At 53.8% G+C, this 17402-nt stretch overlaps 1 protein-coding gene across 2 annotated transcripts in view; it reads left to right on the top strand.

Annotated features, from left to right (window-relative positions):
• Positions 1 to 17402, top strand: part of TBC1D22A (TBC1 domain family member 22A) — a 316479-nt gene that overhangs the window by 89074 nt on the left and 210003 nt on the right. For both annotated transcript variants that reach the window (XM_045779679.2, XM_045779681.2), the window contains exons 6-7: positions 8085 to 8213; positions 11931 to 11993. In XM_045779679.2, coding sequence (XP_045635635.1) covers positions 8085 to 8213; positions 11931 to 11993 — 192 coding nt within the window. The remainder of the gene's footprint in view (positions 1 to 8084; positions 8214 to 11930; positions 11994 to 17402) is intronic.

Here is a 17402-nt window from a genome sequence, read left to right as displayed (position 1 = left end):
GAGGGGCTGGGTCAGGTCAGGGCTGCCGCACGCTCAGGGATCACACATGGTGGGCTGCACGGGACGCAGGCGGAGGGAAGGGCAGCCGCAGAGCAGGGGCGTGTGTACTGAGGCGGGGCTTCCCCTCCCCGGCGTCTGCAGGTGCTGCAGGGTGGGAGGCTGGGGACTGGGAAGGACAGAGATGAACTTGGCCGTTCTGGACCTCGTTAGGCTTGGGTTGATGGCTGAGTTAAAAGAAGTGTTGGGGTCAGTGAGCAAAGGCTGTCTTTCCAAAGTGGCGGGGGGAGGGGCACCAAGAAAGGGAGGGGTGGTTCCAGGGCAGTGCAAACTCCTGTGGATGGCAGGCCAGGCTTCTTGGTGAAGGTGGGTGCTTCTGGAGCATCTTGAAGGATGTGTCACTGTCCTTGGGTTGGGGAGATGGGGAGGGCGTACGGCCTGGGGAATGCCGCTGGGGTTGGGCGAGCAGGAGCCAGGGTGAGTTGGCTCCCTAGGAATGGCAGGCGGACTGCTTGGATTAGGGAGGGGCTGGGGAACCAGGGATAGCTGGGGACTAGGAGCAGGCCAGGATGTGAAGGACTTTCATGAGGTATGAGGAGGCTGTTTCTGGAGCCGGAAAGCTGGGAACCTTTTGAAAGGTCTTTTGGTTGGTGCCTTCATTCATCTGATCAGGATTTCTCCAGCACTTTCTGTATCTGGCACTGTGTTTGGTGCTGGGAGGTAAGAAGGGAGGCTGTATCCCATGCGGCCTGCAGAAAGAGAGGGGTCCCTGCCTTCCTCTGTCTCCCCCAGGACAGACGGGGGTTTCACCACACGGGAAGGAGCCCGTTCTCTCAGGAGTCTGGGTCCCCGGGGCACTGCTCACCCCATTGTCTCTTCCTGTGCCTTTTTGCATCTGTTGAGTGCCAGGCTGTGCACGTGCGCGGGATCCCTGCAGAAGCGGTGATCTCTGAATGCAGAGTTGCAGGAGTGGATAGGTCGGCATGGCGACCAGAGTCTGGCACCAGGAGGAAGAGTGTGCTGTGCTACCCCGGGTGCCTGTCGGAAGGAGGGGGCGGACAGCCAGGACAGGGGAAACTGGGCAGGGGAGGAGGGGCTCGAGGCTGCAGGGGCAGGTGGGTGGGACTCAGGCTGCTGGAGTAGGAAACTGGGTGGTTCGTTGGTGGCCTACTCACTCATCATTCAGGGGTCATGCGCTCCTCATGCCTTCGCCATGCTCTGGGCCCGTGCTGGCGAGCAGTATGTCATCCTAGCCTTCAAGTGCTCCAGACAGCCCGAGGAGACAGGCCCGTGCACGGTCATTCTGCGTGGTGCTGTGTGCCCTGGGGGTAAGGATGGGCTCTAGGCATCGAGGGACAGACAGGGAACCCACCAGGTTGAGGGGTGAAACATGGGCATAGATAGGGGTAAGGAGGTCAGAATGGTGGGTACCATCATCTCCTATCCCCTAACCGCTGACCCAGGAGTTCCTTCATGAGACATCTTCTCTCCTGGTTACTGTAACAGAAGATTTGGGGAGCACAGTGAAGGAAGTTAATCATTTACTTCTGATGCAGCGAGTGTTCCCCACGCATCTGCCCTCGGCCACCAGGCCCTTAGCAAGTGCTAGGTCACAAAAGAGTCTTAGAAAATGGTGGGGAGAAAACCCAGCAGGCACTTCAGGGTCCTGGGGGTATGGAGAAGGGTCCCCCAAGTTAAGGCCACCTCTCAGTCACTCTCTGAATCCGAGGCTTCCCATTCTGCTCTCCTGGGAAGCTTTTGCAGATCTTGGTGTCTGGTCCCACAAAGCAGATTGGAGCCTTGGGGTAGACTGAGGCATCAGGGTTTGTACCAATTGCAGCGTGCCCCAGGCTGGGTGTCGGTGGGGGCAGGGGCAGCAAGGACATGGTGGCTTTGGGCTGTGGGCTGCCCTCTTGACCTGTGGTTTTTTCATTCTGGGTGCACGTTAGTGGTACCTGGGGAGCTGGGGAACTACTGATCTCTGGGGTTCCCAGGGATTCTCATGTGTGCCCAGGGCTGGAGACATAGCTGTTCTAGGACGTGTGCTTCTACCTGGGACAGGGCAGGGCACCCACGGACCAGCCGGGAGACAGGGCCCACTGAAGGCAGTCTGCCTGGGCTGAGCTGTCGGGCTTGACTGAGAGCTTACTGTCCCGGAGGCTCAGCCGAGCGGGTGGCGTGGGGTGGCTTGGCCCAGCCCTTCGCTGCCGGGACCCTGAACCCACGACCAAGGAGAATCTGTCATTTGTCCGGTTGATAAAGACAACTAAAGCTGCACTTGAATATGAATCTTCTTCAAGACCTGGCCAACTAAGGACTTTTCCCCCAATCCCTTCACAGTTTGTCATTAACGTGATCCCTGCGGTCTGTAGAACAGCACTCCTCTTAATGGATGAGTAGGAAATGCTCCTTTAATGAAGAGAGATGGGAAACTTGGCTCCTGTCGTTTACGGAGGGCTAACATGTACTCTAGTCTAGGACGTATCGTTCAACCACCATTAACGCGATTTAACGTTTCAATTCCATGCAAGCACGGCAGTAACTTTTTAAAAATTAGCACTGTAGAAAGTCTTATTTTTGGCTCCTTTTTAAAAACTATTTCAGAAACATTGAACAAAAACTAATTAAACATGCAACATTTATGCTGGTGAGCAGAATGGTGAAGAGTGATCAGTGAGGTGCTGGCGTCACTATTTTTTCTTGCAGCGTGTCAAAGTAGGTTCGCATGTGATCCCGTGGGAGGGAGCCACTGGATGCGTGTGTCACGGGGACAATTTTGATATAAGTATATGCAGGTATTATTGTTTTACATTTATGATTAGTGTTTTTATAGCATGCTAATATGGCAATTAAGTTTTCTGTAGTTCTGTCATTTAAAATTCATTGCATACTTGAATATGTTTCGTTTGCATAATTTCCAGTCTGGCTTAATTATTTGAAGGCCCCAACTTGCACATGTGTGTTTTCCTTTAGGGATGGGAGTGTCAGGAGTGTGTGTGTGGGACCTTTTTATTGCCTCTGTTCCCGTCATGACATCCTGGCCTTTTCGAATTTCTCTTTTAATAAGTGAGGTTAAAATCCGGGAATAGAGAGAAGGTGTGAGTCCTTGGTCACGGTCACTAAGAAGCCTGTGGTGGCACTGTGTGTAAAGGATGGAAGGCTGCTCACACCATTCCCTGGCTCATACCCCTCGTTGTCCCACCACCCTGGATGGAAGGCCGGCCCTGACCTGGCACACGGGGCCCCCCAGCGGTTGCTGGCCACATGTCCCCTCACCTGCCACGTGCTCTGGCCTTGCTGAGCGACAGCCTAGACAGGCTGCCCGGTGGGCTCAACACAGGCGTGTGACCTTTCTCGGGTGCCTGTTTCTCCCTCTGCACTGCTGTGTTCTCCAGCACCAGGGCCAACTCCAAACCAATCCAGAGCCCACCCAGAGCCGTGTGCTGATGCTTATTTGTCATGCGGTAGCGCAGATATCGTCCTCCCTGGCCCCCCAGGGCTGGGGCCCTCCTGGGGGATGGTGGTCCCGCTGCACTGCACAGCATTATTCACTCATTCGGCAAGTCTGCCCTGAGGATCTGTGGTGTGCCTCGCGGGGGTGGAGAGTGCTGTGAGCACGGGGCAAGAACTCCTGCCCTGCCGGAGCTCGGAGCTCCAGGTCTAGTGGGCGGAGGCAGGGTGGGCCGAGTCCCTGCATCTGACCAGATCTGAGAAGCACCTGGAGCGGGAGAGATTGCCCAGGTCAGAGTGGTGACTCGGAGGAGGGAGTGCAGGTGTCTGGGGGACGTGCGCTCCGGGCTGCTGCGTTCTTGGAGGAGACATTCATTGATTGCAGGACGTGTGCCCGTGGGTTGCATTGCAGGGAGCTGAGCTCCCATGATGATGCGCACAAGCCGAGGCAACACGTAGTCCGTCCGCTCCGATGCCACCGGGGCGGGGGCGGCGCTTAGAAGACGGCCCTGCTGTGGCGCGGCTGCCGCGGGCCCTCGCGCACAGACTGGAGGAGATCAGAGGCCAGCCCTGCTGCCGAGGTCGGGGCCGCTCGGCCTCTGCGGCCCGGGGGCTCGCGGCTCTGTCACAGCTGCCCAGCTCCGCTGGCTAGCGCCGAGCAGCCTGCATCTGAGCCCTGTGTGGAGGTGGGGGTCCCGGCCCAGAAAACGGGAGTTCAGAGAGAGGCCCTGAACTCGGGAGCCAGAGGGGCTGGCGGCCGTGCGGGGAGGGCGTCCGCCCCTGGGCAGGGACATCATTAGAAGCCTTGGCAGCTTTCAGAGCTCAGGGTCAGGCTGTGCTCCACATCTCTGCCTCCTGGTGCTGAGCCCAGCGTGCGAGAGTCCGAGGGCCTGCGGGCCCAGGATGTGCGGAGCTCAGTGAAGGGTACGTGTGTGTGTGTGTGTGTGTGTGTGTAGCTGACTCCACAGGGCAGGGACTCGAGACAGGTGCCCCTGAAGAGGGCCGGAAGGCTCAGGTAAGGGGCTGTGGAGGTGCTGGGCCTAGGCCCTGGCTGCAGCGTGCCCTCGGGCCCCTTAACCCTGGGCTCACTCACGAAACTCCTGAGCCTTTTCCTCTTCTCTAAGTGGAATGGCGTCCGCGGGCCCGCTGAGCAGGATCAAGGGCAGTGCTGGTGTAGCTCACTGCCCGCTCAGCAGCCTGGCTCCTCAGCCTGTGGCTGTGGCAACTTCTCCAGCAGATGACGGGGACTGGAAGTAGCGGTAAGGTCAGAAGGGTGTGGCGCATCCCGGTGGTTCTGGGCGGATGATCTCTGTAGGTGTCTCTGACGTGATGAAGCAATGTCCTCCCTGAGGTCTCGCCAGTGTGTGGAATGGTGGGCCCCCCAGCAGGGGCAGAAAGAGCGCCCCGTGTGGGGTGACGCACCGGCGTATTGGGGATGGTGCTTGGCGGGGGTGCTGGCCCCACAGGAGAACTCTGCTTAACCACAGTGCGGATCCGGGCATGGTTTCAAGGTGAAATGTGTAGGCACGGAATGTTGGTTGAAGGAAATTTTCTTGCAAAGGAATGAGAAAGCCTAATCATTAATGATTAATAAAAGGGTCTCTATTAAAGTTAGGAACTTGTCTTCATCAGAGGACATCATTAGTGGGGAGAAAAGGCAAGGCAAGGGGGGAGGAGGAGACAAGCGCAGAGGGCTCACATGCAGACGATATAATAGACGCCTACAGGTGAGCACGGGCAAGGGAGGTGACCTCCTAGAAAATGGGGCTACACTTGTACATGCATTTCACAGATGAGGACACGCAGCGGCACCTGTCGGTCTTCTGGGAAATGCAGATGAAAGCCACCTTCCAACAGAGGCCTCCCAGGCCCGCTGGGACGGCCGAGATGAAGATCGATGGCACCAAGTGTTGGCAAGGATGTGGAGCGGTGGGTGCTTGCGTGCACTTCCCGTGGGAGCGTAATCACTCTGGAAGATTCTGTGGGAGGGTCTGTGAAAGGGAGGCTCAGCCAGGGGTCCTCCTCCTCGGTACATACCTACCGAGATGCGGATCATGTGTCATGAAGGACAGGAGCAGGAGTGTTTTTAACGGAGAAAAGTAGCAGCCCAAACGTCTGTTAACGGTAGAACGGCTTTTGTACACGGGAGCACGCAAAGCTACTTCTAACATGCTACAAAAATGAACGACTTTTTCAAATGTAATGTTGAGTTTAAGCAGCCAGACAGAAAAAAATGATTCCATTTATATAAAGTTCAGAAATAGGCATAGTTTACCCCGGTGTTAGCAGTCAGGGATCTAGCCCCAGGGAGCAGGTGAAGGACAGTGATTGGGAGGCTCCCAGGAGGCCTCGAGGTGGGGTCAGTGTGTGATAATTCTGCACATTTTGGGTGAGTGTGTGCACACACACGTTCTGTTTCAGTGTGTTTATTAAGAAGCTGCTTAACTGGCGTGACCCGAGTGTGTTAAATGTGTGCGAGAGTGTAATTGATAACAGTAGATGCACATGGAAATGCCTTCAGAAAAGAAAGGGAACAGAGGCACTCACACAACTGAAAAGCTGTGGCTGGATTCAGGCCCATGTCATCGTCAAGGCCGGTGCCTCTCTTAGCCCAGTGCTCCTTCTGCTCGGGTCTTCACGGTGTACCTGCAGCCTGTGGTTCTCCTGTGTGGTCACAGGGTGGCTGCCACAGCTCCGGTCTCTGCACGTCTGCTTTTATTAGTATCATTATTAAAAGGCTTACTTACTAGAGGGGGAGGGGAGAGAGAGAGAGAGACAGCATGTGTACACGAGCGGGATGGGCACAGGAAGAGGGAGAGAGAGGATCTCAAGCAGACTCCCTGCTGAGTACAGAGCCCGACGCGGGGCTCGATCCCAGGACCCTGAGATCATGGCCTGAGCTGAAATCAAGAGTCAGCTGCTCAACCGACTAAGCCACCCAGGCGCCCCAGATGTGGGAGGATTTTAAAAGGGAGAAAGTACCATATAGGATATATTTGTTCATCCATTCCCTCACTTGCTCATACATGAATTCACTTAATAAAAATTTGACTGCCCCGTGGCTGGCACAGTGAGGGGCTGGCTCTGAGGGAGTCTCTCGCCGGGTGCTGCTGGAGCGCTGTGTGGCCAGCCCCGCCTCGGGTGTCAGGCCAGGCCTCCTGGAGAAGGACCATCGGAGAGACGCTTGAGGGACGAGCAGGAGGTAGCTGGGTCAAGCTTTAAAACATCTGGGGAGGAAGCAAGGAGAGAATCTTTCTTTCTTTCTTTCTTTCTTTCTTTTTTTTTTAAAGATTTTATTTATTTATTTGACAGAGAGAGACAACCAGCGAGAGAGGGAGCACAAGCAGGGGGAGTGGGAGAGGAAGAAGCAGGCTTCCAGCAGAGGAGCCTGATGTGGGGCTCGATCCCAGAACGCCGGGATCACGCCCTGATCCAAAGGCAGACGCTTAATGACTGTGCCACCCAGGCGCCCCGTCTGGTAGTTTCTTAGGAAGCGAAACATCACCTGCACGGTGAGCCAGGAAGTCCACTCCCAGGTGTGGAACCATGAGAAATCAAAGTGCGTAGCCATAAAAATCGCAAAAGAGTATTTATCAGAAGCCTTATTCATAATAGCCCCAAACCAGCACGGCCCGCAAACTGCCCCATCTGTACTGTGGAATACTGCTCGTAAGCCAAGGAAGTCAGCTGGCTCACGCTTCAGTCTGGATGAGTCACAAAGACGGTAGGCTGAGTGAAAACAAAGCGTGGGCCCCCAGGTGATTCCATGTGCGTGAAGTTCTAGGCCAGGCCTCAGTTCTCCCTGGTGAGGGGGTGAGCAGCTCCCCAGGGTCTCCGGTTGAGAGTGTAGGGTGGACGGCTGCGGGCACAGGGACGGTTTTGGGGTGATAGAAATGCTCTGTCACTTCATTGGGGTAGTAATTACACAGCTGTGTACCCTTGTCCAGGGTCACATAACTGTTTACTTAAAAGAGGCACATTTTATATGTGATAGGTCAATAATGTTGATTTAAAAAGGAGAAACAAAGAAATAAAAAGCATCTAAAACACCAGGCAGTGTGGCCATGAGTCTGGGCTCTTCATGACCACCCGGAGCTGCCTGGTGCTTCTGGGTTTGAGTTCTCTTTATGTACTGGGGCTGCAACCGCCAGGCACCCAGGGGTCTCTGGAGAGAGGAGAACATTTGCATAGGCGACCGTCTGTGCATGTGTATGTGTATTACGTACACACGTGTGCGTACAGGCCTCTGTCTATGTTGTGTGTATGTGTAAGCATGCACACACACACACACATGTTCTGTTGTCCTACGACCGTGCAGACTTCTCAATCCTTTGAGGCACACGAGGCACTTAGAGCCAGGATCTCGTCTCAGTGCTGCTTTAGAAGAGCACGAGGACCAGCCTGCTCGGAGGCTCCGGTCTGACTCCCACGCTATGGCCGTGAGTCCGGTGTGGCTGGCCCGGTGAAGGCTGCGTGTGTCCGAGCCTCAGAGGCCAGCCAGCGGATTTCCTTGATGTCTGTTTCTGTTTTTACAACTCATTTATGCCCTCCCATGTCCAGTTTCAGAATGCCATTTTAGCTTGGTGAATCAGCATTAACTATACACACTTTTTGTTTTTGTTCTTTTTCTCACCCAGGGTTACCTTCCTGCCAATGTGGACCGAAGACCAGCCACTCTCCAGAGAAAACAGAAAGAATATTTTGCTTTTATTGAGCACTATTACGACTCTCGGAATGATGACGTTCACCAGGACACCTACAGGCAGGTGGGCTCCTCTCCCATGTTTCATGCTGTGTGAAGGACTTTAACGGTGATGGTTGGTAGGGGGGAGTGTTCTCTCTAGCGTGTCCCGAATTGGGTCACAGATTAGAGTTTTCTAATAAATAAACTTGAGAATGAATAACGGTATGCCTCTAATAGTAGTATTACTATAACCATAATAAAAGTATGCTTATCTCTGGCTCCTTCTACAAAAGTGAAAAGGGTGTTTTTATTTATTTTTATTTTTATTTTTATTTTTATTTTTATTTTTATTTTTATTTTTATTTTTATTTATTTATGTGACAGAGAGACAGCCAGCGAGAGAGGGAACACAGCAGGGGGAGTGGGAGAGGAAGAAGCAGGCTCCCAGCGGAGGAGCCTGATGTGGGGCTCAATCCCGGAACGCCGGGATCACGCCCTGAGCCGAAGGCAGACGCTTTAACGACTGCGCCACCCAGGCGCCCCGAAAAGGGTGTTTTTAATTGGAGTTACAAAACGGATGCCCACGATCCCTTGCCAGGACCCCAAGACCTGGCTCAGGAGCGGGGGGCTCTTCTTGGCTCAGTGAGCCGCCATCTGGCCTAAAGGCTCGGGAGCAGGCATTTGCCTGGGTCGACCAGAGGAGAGTCTCTGTGGGCTTTGTGGGCGCTGGGCCCCCTGGGGCACTGAGGGATGGGATTTAGATGGACGAGAGCTGTGCCCGTCAGCTGGATTCGGGGGTACACAGTTCAGTCCATAGCAACATGTGTGGCCACTTAATCGTTTCTGCTGTTTAGTTTAGTACCAAATGGGTATAATTATGGCTTCTTGAACAGTCCATTGACAGACGGTGTGTATAATGGGAAAAGTACTTACAATTGATTTACAGTTCACAGTACATTCAGAATTTGCTATTAGAATAGCTCTTTGAGGGCTTTGTAATTCTCACTGTCTTTGTAATATGTGAGAATTCAGAATGGTTTGTGCTACGTTCATCCATTCCCTTGTTTATTTTTGTGCTCCACTTAAACAAAAAGGTAGTTCTTAACTGCTAGCTCTGCGTCCTGTTTCTGAAATTGACTTCTGACTTTCCTGAGACATGTCAGTACCGAGTATTTCCTTTTGGAAATCCTTCTTCTAGGTGAAGGAGCCTTGCCAAATTTTTCTGCCTCAGAAGTGGGCAGTCCACATCTCGCTGTCATTTTGGTGTAGATCTGTTAGAAAGCTCCAAAGACAGGCCTTCCCTCTGACTGGTAACCAGACGTTCTATAAGGTTAATGGATTCTGGGGGAATACTTCCTCATGGATGGGGTACGGTGGAGCTTGGGAGAAGGATTGTCATGCTTAGGAGCGAGGACCAGGAAGAGGGCAGGAACCCGCTTGTGTTGCCTCCCGGGGTGGGGCCCGTCTGCCTCGGGCCCCTCTCCATTGGGCCCATCCTTAGCCTCTCCCGAGCGGCTCCGGGGCATAAGAAACTGATTTGAGAGAGGTTGCATTCGGATTTGGTTAGGGAAGTAGCAGGCTACCTGGTTTTTCTTTCCACTTCACTAATTTTAGGGAATGGGCCAACTTGGTATTGTTTTGAATATGTTTCTCATGAATTTTCATTCAAGAAAAAGACTTCCAAAGGATGACACCGGCATCTATCTATAAGATTTACCAAGCTGTATTCTATTATGAATTTCGTAAGGGAAAGTTAATTAAAAACGGGTTACATGCATCTTTATTCAGTTACTGTGATAGGTAATAAAAAGCTTCCATATTACTGTGAATTCCGCAAATGTTTCGGCATTAATATAGCTGAGAACAGCGTAGCCCGTGGCAGTTTGGTTGGCCCGCTGGCCTTGCAGAGCCGCCTCCTGGAGGTGGACCCCGTGCTGTCTTTGCTGCTTCTGTCTCAGACGCGCTGTTTGTCCAGGCAGAGCCTGGTCTGGTCTGGGGCTCGGGCAGGCTCCTGTCTCCCTGCTGCCCACTGCTGGGGGTTGTCCCGCCCTCCCACACGGCGGGGAGGCGGCAGGAGCGCGGGGCCGCGGCCTGCTTTCACATCCCTCTGTGTCCTCTGTTCATGTGCTCAGGTGTCTGATGGAAGACGTCATGCCCAGAGCACACAGAGTTGGTCAGATTCGAGATTCACCCGGTGTGTCTCCCTACTCCGGGAGTTCTGCAGACCGTCATGGCCTCCCCTACACCTCTGTCCTAGACATGGGGGGCACAGAGAGCCCCCCGTGTCCACCCTCCTGTAGCGCCCCCTCTCAGGTTGGACCTCCTCCTCCCATTGGCACAGACGACAGCGGTGGAGGTATGGTGCTTGCTGTCCTTGCCACTCAGCAGGCACGTGACAGGCAGCTCTTCTGTAGGAGGGGACAGACGTGCCTGAGTGTGATGGCACGGGGGCAGGGTTCTGAGGGTGGCGCTCGAGGACAGCCTGGTGCAGGCTAGAGTCCTCTGGCCCCCAGTCTGGACAGTATGCCCCTCCCTCGCAGCACCACTCCCCGCAGCCTCCTTCGCGTAGCCTGTTGCACGCACGTCTCTGTTTCCTTGGTTCCTCCCCGTGTTGCTCGGAGGGCTTGGGGCTGATCGATTCCCATGTTGCTCTCGTCCGGCTCCTTACCTGTCACTTTCCTTTCCCCTTCCTTCATTGCTGCCCATGGTCCATGCTCCCCGAACGCTGAGTCCAGTGGCCCCCGGCTCCCTCCCGGGTCTATGCCCTGGCTGGGTGCTGCCGAGGGGCTGCTGGTTTCCAGGTTCCCCCCTGAGGGAAGAGCCCCAGGCCGGAGCCCGTTAGTGGGGAAGCAGCCCCCATGCCTCTGAATGGCGCGGTTGCCGGGGCTCCCTAGGCTCTTGATCCACCTTGTGTGCTCTTCACCGGTAGCCCTTTGAGGTATGGCAGACACCTTCTAGACAAGGACACCAAGCCCCGGGGCCTCCGTGATGTGTGAGGACACTGTTGTGGTCCTGTGGATAGTAGGATCCTCGTGGTCACGTCTGAAGACGGGGGGATGGACCTGAACCGTAGACTCCCTCTTGGCATTAAAATGTGCGCACCTTCCTTTAGCCTCCTTGGACCTTTCCCTGGGTGATGGGGATGGTCACCATGTTGGTCCTTGGGGGATATTCGTGTGGGATGTCGGGAGCCAGCCCGTGATGCCAGCTCAAGCCCTGAATGTTCTTACTTGGTTGCTGCTTGAATGTGTGGGTGCTTTCCTGTGCAGCGTGGGGGACTTCGTGGTAACTCACATCAGGCGGTGGCCAAGTGGGGGTCAGCAGAGGTTTTCAGGTGCTTCCTTTGAGAAGTGCCCTGGATCCCCACGGACTCTGCGAAGTAGAAGAATGTGGCCTGGGTGCTGGGAAGAAGCTGTCACAGCCGAGAACTTGTGCGCAGTCGATGCCCCTGAATTGCTGCCCGTGTCAGAGGCTGGAGATCAATGTTCACTAATTGCTATGGATTATGTTGCTGAAGAGCCGAGGGCCGCTCTCTCCCTCGTCACGCAGCAGGCACTGCTTGGTTGGGAAGGGTCAGGCAAGCCTCCACGCAGGGCCTGGGGGAGCCCCGTTCAGGAAGAACCTGCCATGTCCTCTGGAGCCAAGCTCGGTGACAGAAGGAATTTGTGTTTTCAGAGCGGGAGCGGGTTAGAGTCCAGAGTAAATTCATGGCTGTCGTTAAGGATTGTTGTTTCAGTCACATGCTTATAATGCCATTCGTCACCTTGTAAAATAATACATCTTTCTCCTGCATCTCCAGATTCACATAGACATCCCTCGAATGAGTCCAGAAGCATTAATACTTCAACCCAAAGTGACAGAGGTAAGAGCCGGGATCGTGAAATGCCTGTGCAGGGTATTTCCCTCTGTCGGGGTGGCGGGGCCCCACGAACTAGCGAGATGGTTGGTGCAGTTAGGGTGCTTATCCACCACAGGTTTGGGGGTAGCCCTTGTGAACATAGTCATGGACAGGAATCGCTGATTGTTTTGAAAATACTTTGTGTGTAATATCGACGCATATAGAAGGTATGGGTGTGTGTAGCTGAGCGTACACTCGTGTCCACCCCCACTGAGGGCCGAGAACCCCACTCACGTTGGACCCATCGTGTTGGAGAGACTCCCGGTTCTCACCTTGCACTCGAGAGGCCCCCAGGACATGACCAGCCTCTTGACTCTGTGATTCCCCACGACCTCCGCACGTGTGGTGTGGTGTGGTGGCCAGTCCGCATCCAGGAAGCAGTGGGGGCCGCGTCCTTCCTCCGGTAGCCTCGTCCCTCTGCAGCTTGTGTTCTTCCTCCACATTAGTGTCTCAGGTTCAGCTGATCTGTGTGTCCAGTTGTAGAGTAGTCCATCATTTAAATATTTAAAAACTTCTGCGGCCTTTTTCTCGTTGCCAGACATTTGGGTGGTGTCTCACGTTCTGTGATCGGGACCTTCAGGCACATTCTCGCAGGTGCCCACAGGCAGGAGTTTCTCTGGGGCATTGCCAAAGACGTGATACGGTTGTGTGCAGGGGTGTAGGCTTGTCGAACCTGTCCCAGGTGCGCTGCACTCCTCACATGCTCGCCTGCAGGGTGAGTCCCATGCTCCGCGTCCTGCCAGGACTTTCCACGGGCATTCTTATTGTGGCCTTCGTCTGCGTGTCTCTTCTTCCTGGTGGCGACGAGCACCTCTTCCTAGATTTATGGGCTCCTGGGTTTCCTCTTCTGCGAGATGCTTGCTTCTGTCTTTTGCCCATTTTTCTTTTGGGTTGTTGATCTAATTTTTTATTGGCTGCTGATCTTTATGTGTTAGGGATTCTAAATCTTTGTCAGTTTGAGTGTCACGTGTGTCCTCTTCCACACTGTGGCCACTCTTCACTTCCTTCTTGGTGGCCATTGATGACCAGAAGTTCCTCATTTCCATGTGGTCGAACTTCTCTGTCTCTTCTTTCTTTCTTTATGGTTAGTGCTCATGTGCTTTTCTTAAGAAATCTCCCTATATTTCACACAGTGCCTCTCCCATGGTCTCACATGAAAGTTTTAACGTTTGCCCTCCATACCTGTGCGTTCCATGCGTCTGTCATTGCCCGCTGTGCACGAGGTGAGGTGCGCGATGTGAGGTAGGGATCCAGTGAACTATCAGCCCATAAAGGGACCCGTCGGGCCTGGTTGCCACCTTGTCTGCCCACGTTTGCAGCCTCCCTTCTGTTGTTCGTCCTTCTCACATGTGCACACGTGTTTCTGTGGTCTCTGTTTTGTCCAGAATTCAAGGTGTCTTCCCACAACACCACACCTGCCAGTGAGTTCGGTTGCGTCCTGGGTGTCTCTGCGCCCCCCCTTTCCCCGCTAGGCCTCTGGCCCGTGCACACCCATCTGAGCCTCACAGTCAGACGGCCCGGCTTCCGTGTGCCCCGTTGGTGTTTACTGTCTGCTGGTTGTGTGGCGGGAGCTGCACGGAGTCCGGAGACCAGTTTGCGAGGATGGACGTGTTCATGAAACCCAGTCTCCGTTGTCACGAACATGCGGATTCTCTGTGTTCTAGGCCATGTCAGTATAGTTTTGGAATGTGCTCCATGGAAGGGCTTGTGTGTGTGTTTTTTTTTTTTTTTTTAAAGATTTTATTTATTTATTTGACAGAGAGAGACAGCCAGCGAGAGAGGGAACACAAGCAGGGGGAGTGGGAGAGGAAGAAGCAGGCTCCCAGCGGAGGAGCCTGATGTGGGACTCGATCCCATAACGCCGGGATCACGCCCTGAGCCGAAGGCAGATGCTTAACCGCCGTGCCACCCAGGCGCCCCTTGTGTGTGTTTTATTAGATTCATTCTTACCATATTTTTTGTTGCTCTTATAAACAGTATCTCTTTAAAATGGAATTTTTTACTGCTCGAGATACTTGCTTTTGCATCTCTATTGCTTCCGTAAATGCACTTTTAAACTTTGCTGTTGCTTGTATGTTTGGTAAGTTTGTTGAACAAAAATCCTGGATTATGAAAGCAAAAGTGCTTCTAGATTATAGAACACAAAAGGAGAAAATTAGCCTTCTACATAAGTAGTCATTTTGAGACACTTCTTCCTGATTGTCTTTTTCAGCAAGTTGTACTTACCGTATCTGGAAAACAAAGATAACATATTGTTACCTCTTTTTTATTATTATTATTATTATTATTATTATTTTTTAAAGATTTTATTTATTTATTCGACAGAGAGAGACAGCCAGCGAGAGAGGGAACACAAGCAGGGGGAGTGGGAGAGGAAGAAGCAGGCTCATAGCGGAAGAGCCTGATGTGGGACTCGATCCTGGAACGCCGGGATCACGCCCTGAGCCGAAGGCAGACGATTAACCGCTGTGCCACCCAGGCGCCCCTTATTATTATTTTTTTTAATGGAAGATGGAGTCGGCCACAGAATTTTGGTTTATTTTGTTTTTCTGTTTTTCCCGACACTCGACACCTTCCTTGTAGAGCAGAGCTCACAGGCTCTTGGTTCCGGAGCCGGGATGTAGTCACCGTAGTGGGTGCTGATTGGTCTGCTTGTCTGGGACGTCCTGGGACCCGGGTCCCACTGCTTTGAGGCACCTTTTCCCTGGCAGCCGCTCTCTCTCTGTTAAGTGATTTCTCGCTCTGCATTCAGCGTGCGTCCCCTGGAGCTTCAGACCCTGCCCAGGCCCCCGCTCAGCAGGGCAGTGCCACCCGAGGGGCTGCTGGGCTCCCCAGGAGGCCGTGGGGTGTAGGCGGGCTGCCGCGCAGAGGAGAGGGCCATTTGGGCCCAGCTCTGGGTGCGTGGGGAGTGAAGGGATGAGCAAGGGGCTTGAGGAGAAGTATGGTCTTGTGATCGGCAGTAGGCAAACCCGGGTCTAGTTCCTGGTATTGGGGAGGCTCGGCCTAGGGGTTGCTGCAACAGACAGTCAGTGGCCTGAACGCACAGAAGGGTGTTCCTGTCTCAGGCATGACCTCGCTGGCCATGAGGCGGCTGCTCCTCTGTGCTTGGCTTCCCCCTCGTGGCCCCCGCTGGCTGCTCTGTCGAGCTCTCTGCATCCCATTTGTCTTCAAGCAGCAGGAAGGAGAAGACACGCAGAGAAGGACATGCCCCTCCCTTTCCAGCTGTTTTGTAGAAGTTGCTTGCAGTTCTTCTCACACCCCATGGCCAGAGCTGAGTCACGCTGTCCTCGGTGTATGGAACCGGGAAAGTGTAACTCCGATTGTGCTTGGTCTGTGTGCCTTCCTGAAGTCTGGGGCTTCTGACTGCTTGGGAAGAAGGGTTTTGGCGTTTCCCCCCATCCATCCACACACTCCCTTATTCATTCAGTAGGCGAGACCCAGTTCTGCTCTGCTTGTCCTCCCTCTGCCCTGTCCTCTTCCTCCCGTGGCTGGACGTACAATAAAATTCACCCATTTTAGGTGTACAGTTAGATTAGTTTTGACACCTGTAGGTAGGAGTATGGCAACTACCCGAATCATGATCTAGAACATTTCCATCACCCTGAAAAGTTCCCTTTGCTGTCCGCCTCCCACCCCACTGTGCCCCTGTGAAGTACTGATCCGCGTTCTGTCTCTAGAGTTTTGCTTTTTAAGAATTTCCTACGAAGGGAATCCTACGAATGGCAGCCTTCCGTGAGTGGCTTCTCTTCGTGCTCAGACACGCGTCTGCGTCGTCACGTGTTGCTGCTAAGTGGGACTCTGTTGTCCGGGTGTGTTCCTCAGTGTGGTTACCCACTGGCCAGTACTCGATGGGTACTCAGGCTCTTTCCAAGTGTGGGTCATCGCAGATTTGCTGCAAACCTTCTTGTAGGGTGCCAGTGAGGGCACCTGTGTCCCTCTGTGCTGAGTACCTGGCCGAAGGGTGGTTGTGTGGGAGTGTATGTGTACATGTTTCATGAGAAGCTGACAGACTAGTTTCCACAGTGGCTGTCCTGGCCTGCCTCCCCCCAGCGGGTGCGAGAGTCCCGGCCTGCATCCCCCCAGCGGGCGCAAGGGTCCAGGCCTGCATCCCCCCAGCGGGCGCAAGGGTCCAGGCCTGCATCCCCCCAGCGGGCGCCAGGGTCCCGGCCTGCCTCCCCACAGCGGGCGCGAGGGTCCCGGCCTGCCTCCCACCAGCGGGCGCGAGGGTCCCGGCCTGCATCCCCCCAGCGGGGAGTGAGAGTTCTTGCCCCACATCCTTGTCAGTCCTTGGTATTACCAGCCTTTTCAGTTTTGGCCAGTTTTCAGTGGGTGTGTAATGCTGTCTTGTGGGTCACAGTTTGCAGCTCCCTGGTGACGGATGGTGTTGAGCATCTTGGCCTGTGCTGATTTGCCATGTGGAGGTCTTCTTTGATGACCTGTCTGTTCCATTTTTGCTCGCTCTGTAATTGCTTTTCAGACCTTTCGCTTGCCTGTTCCCTGGGCTAGTTCAGCCTGGAAATCCCTGTTTTATAGAAGCTCAGCTGGATTTGGAGGCCTCTGGACTTGTTGAAGTGCTGATAGGAAGGTTTTGAAAGGAGCAGTGGATGGCGTAGGGCCGGACGGCCATCGTGCAGCTGCTCCCCGCCAGAAAGCAGAAGGAGAGCTGGAGCCAGCGACCTTTGTCGGGAGGTCACCGCCCCTCCCCGAGGGCGAATGGGTCCCAGGAGGACCGCAGACCTTCTAGCTCCAGCCTCGGCTCACAGCTACCTGTCCAGTGAACAGCTGACCGGATTCTTCTTTCTCTCACCTGTGACATGAGTGTCTGGTTCCCTCTGGGCCTTCAGATCTTACTGGGAGGTTGTCTTGTCCGAGGTGCTGTCCCTGACGACGCTCTTATGATGCCTCCTGTGGGATTGTGTCTGACTTCTTGTTTATGACGTGACTCACCCTACCTGTTTGTCTGCTCCCCAAGAGCGGGGCTGGGGCCCTGGCTGTGTCCTGGGTGCCCGAGCATCTCCTGGAACCTCGTGGGATTTAGGAGAGTGCGTTGAAATTGATAATTAATGTTTTTATCCAGCGTTGTTATTTGGAAGTAAAATTCAAAACTTTTTGGCTCCTTTTTTTTTTTTTTTTAATCTTCTGTCCAGTGTTGAACAAATTAGATCTGTTACATTAAAAAATACGAATTCTGACCGGTGGCCCTATGGCTGCTATGGTGGGTGCGGCAAGTTTATTAGAAGAACCATGTTGAAATATCGCTGCTGGGCCTTTTGTCCTGAGAAGTTCATCATCTACCGAGTGACTTCGCCTCCGTGGTTATTACATTATCTGCCCTCTGGTTATCTGCTTCTTAGAGCAGTTTCACAAATTAGG

Source organism: Ursus americanus, chromosome 17 (assembly GCF_024610735.1).
Source record: "Ursus americanus isolate L20-20 chromosome 17, mUrsAme1.1.p, whole genome shotgun sequence".
Classification (NCBI taxonomy): domain Eukaryota; kingdom Metazoa; phylum Chordata; class Mammalia; order Carnivora; family Ursidae; genus Ursus; species Ursus americanus.
This window is presented reverse-complemented; position numbering and strand designations above follow the sequence as displayed.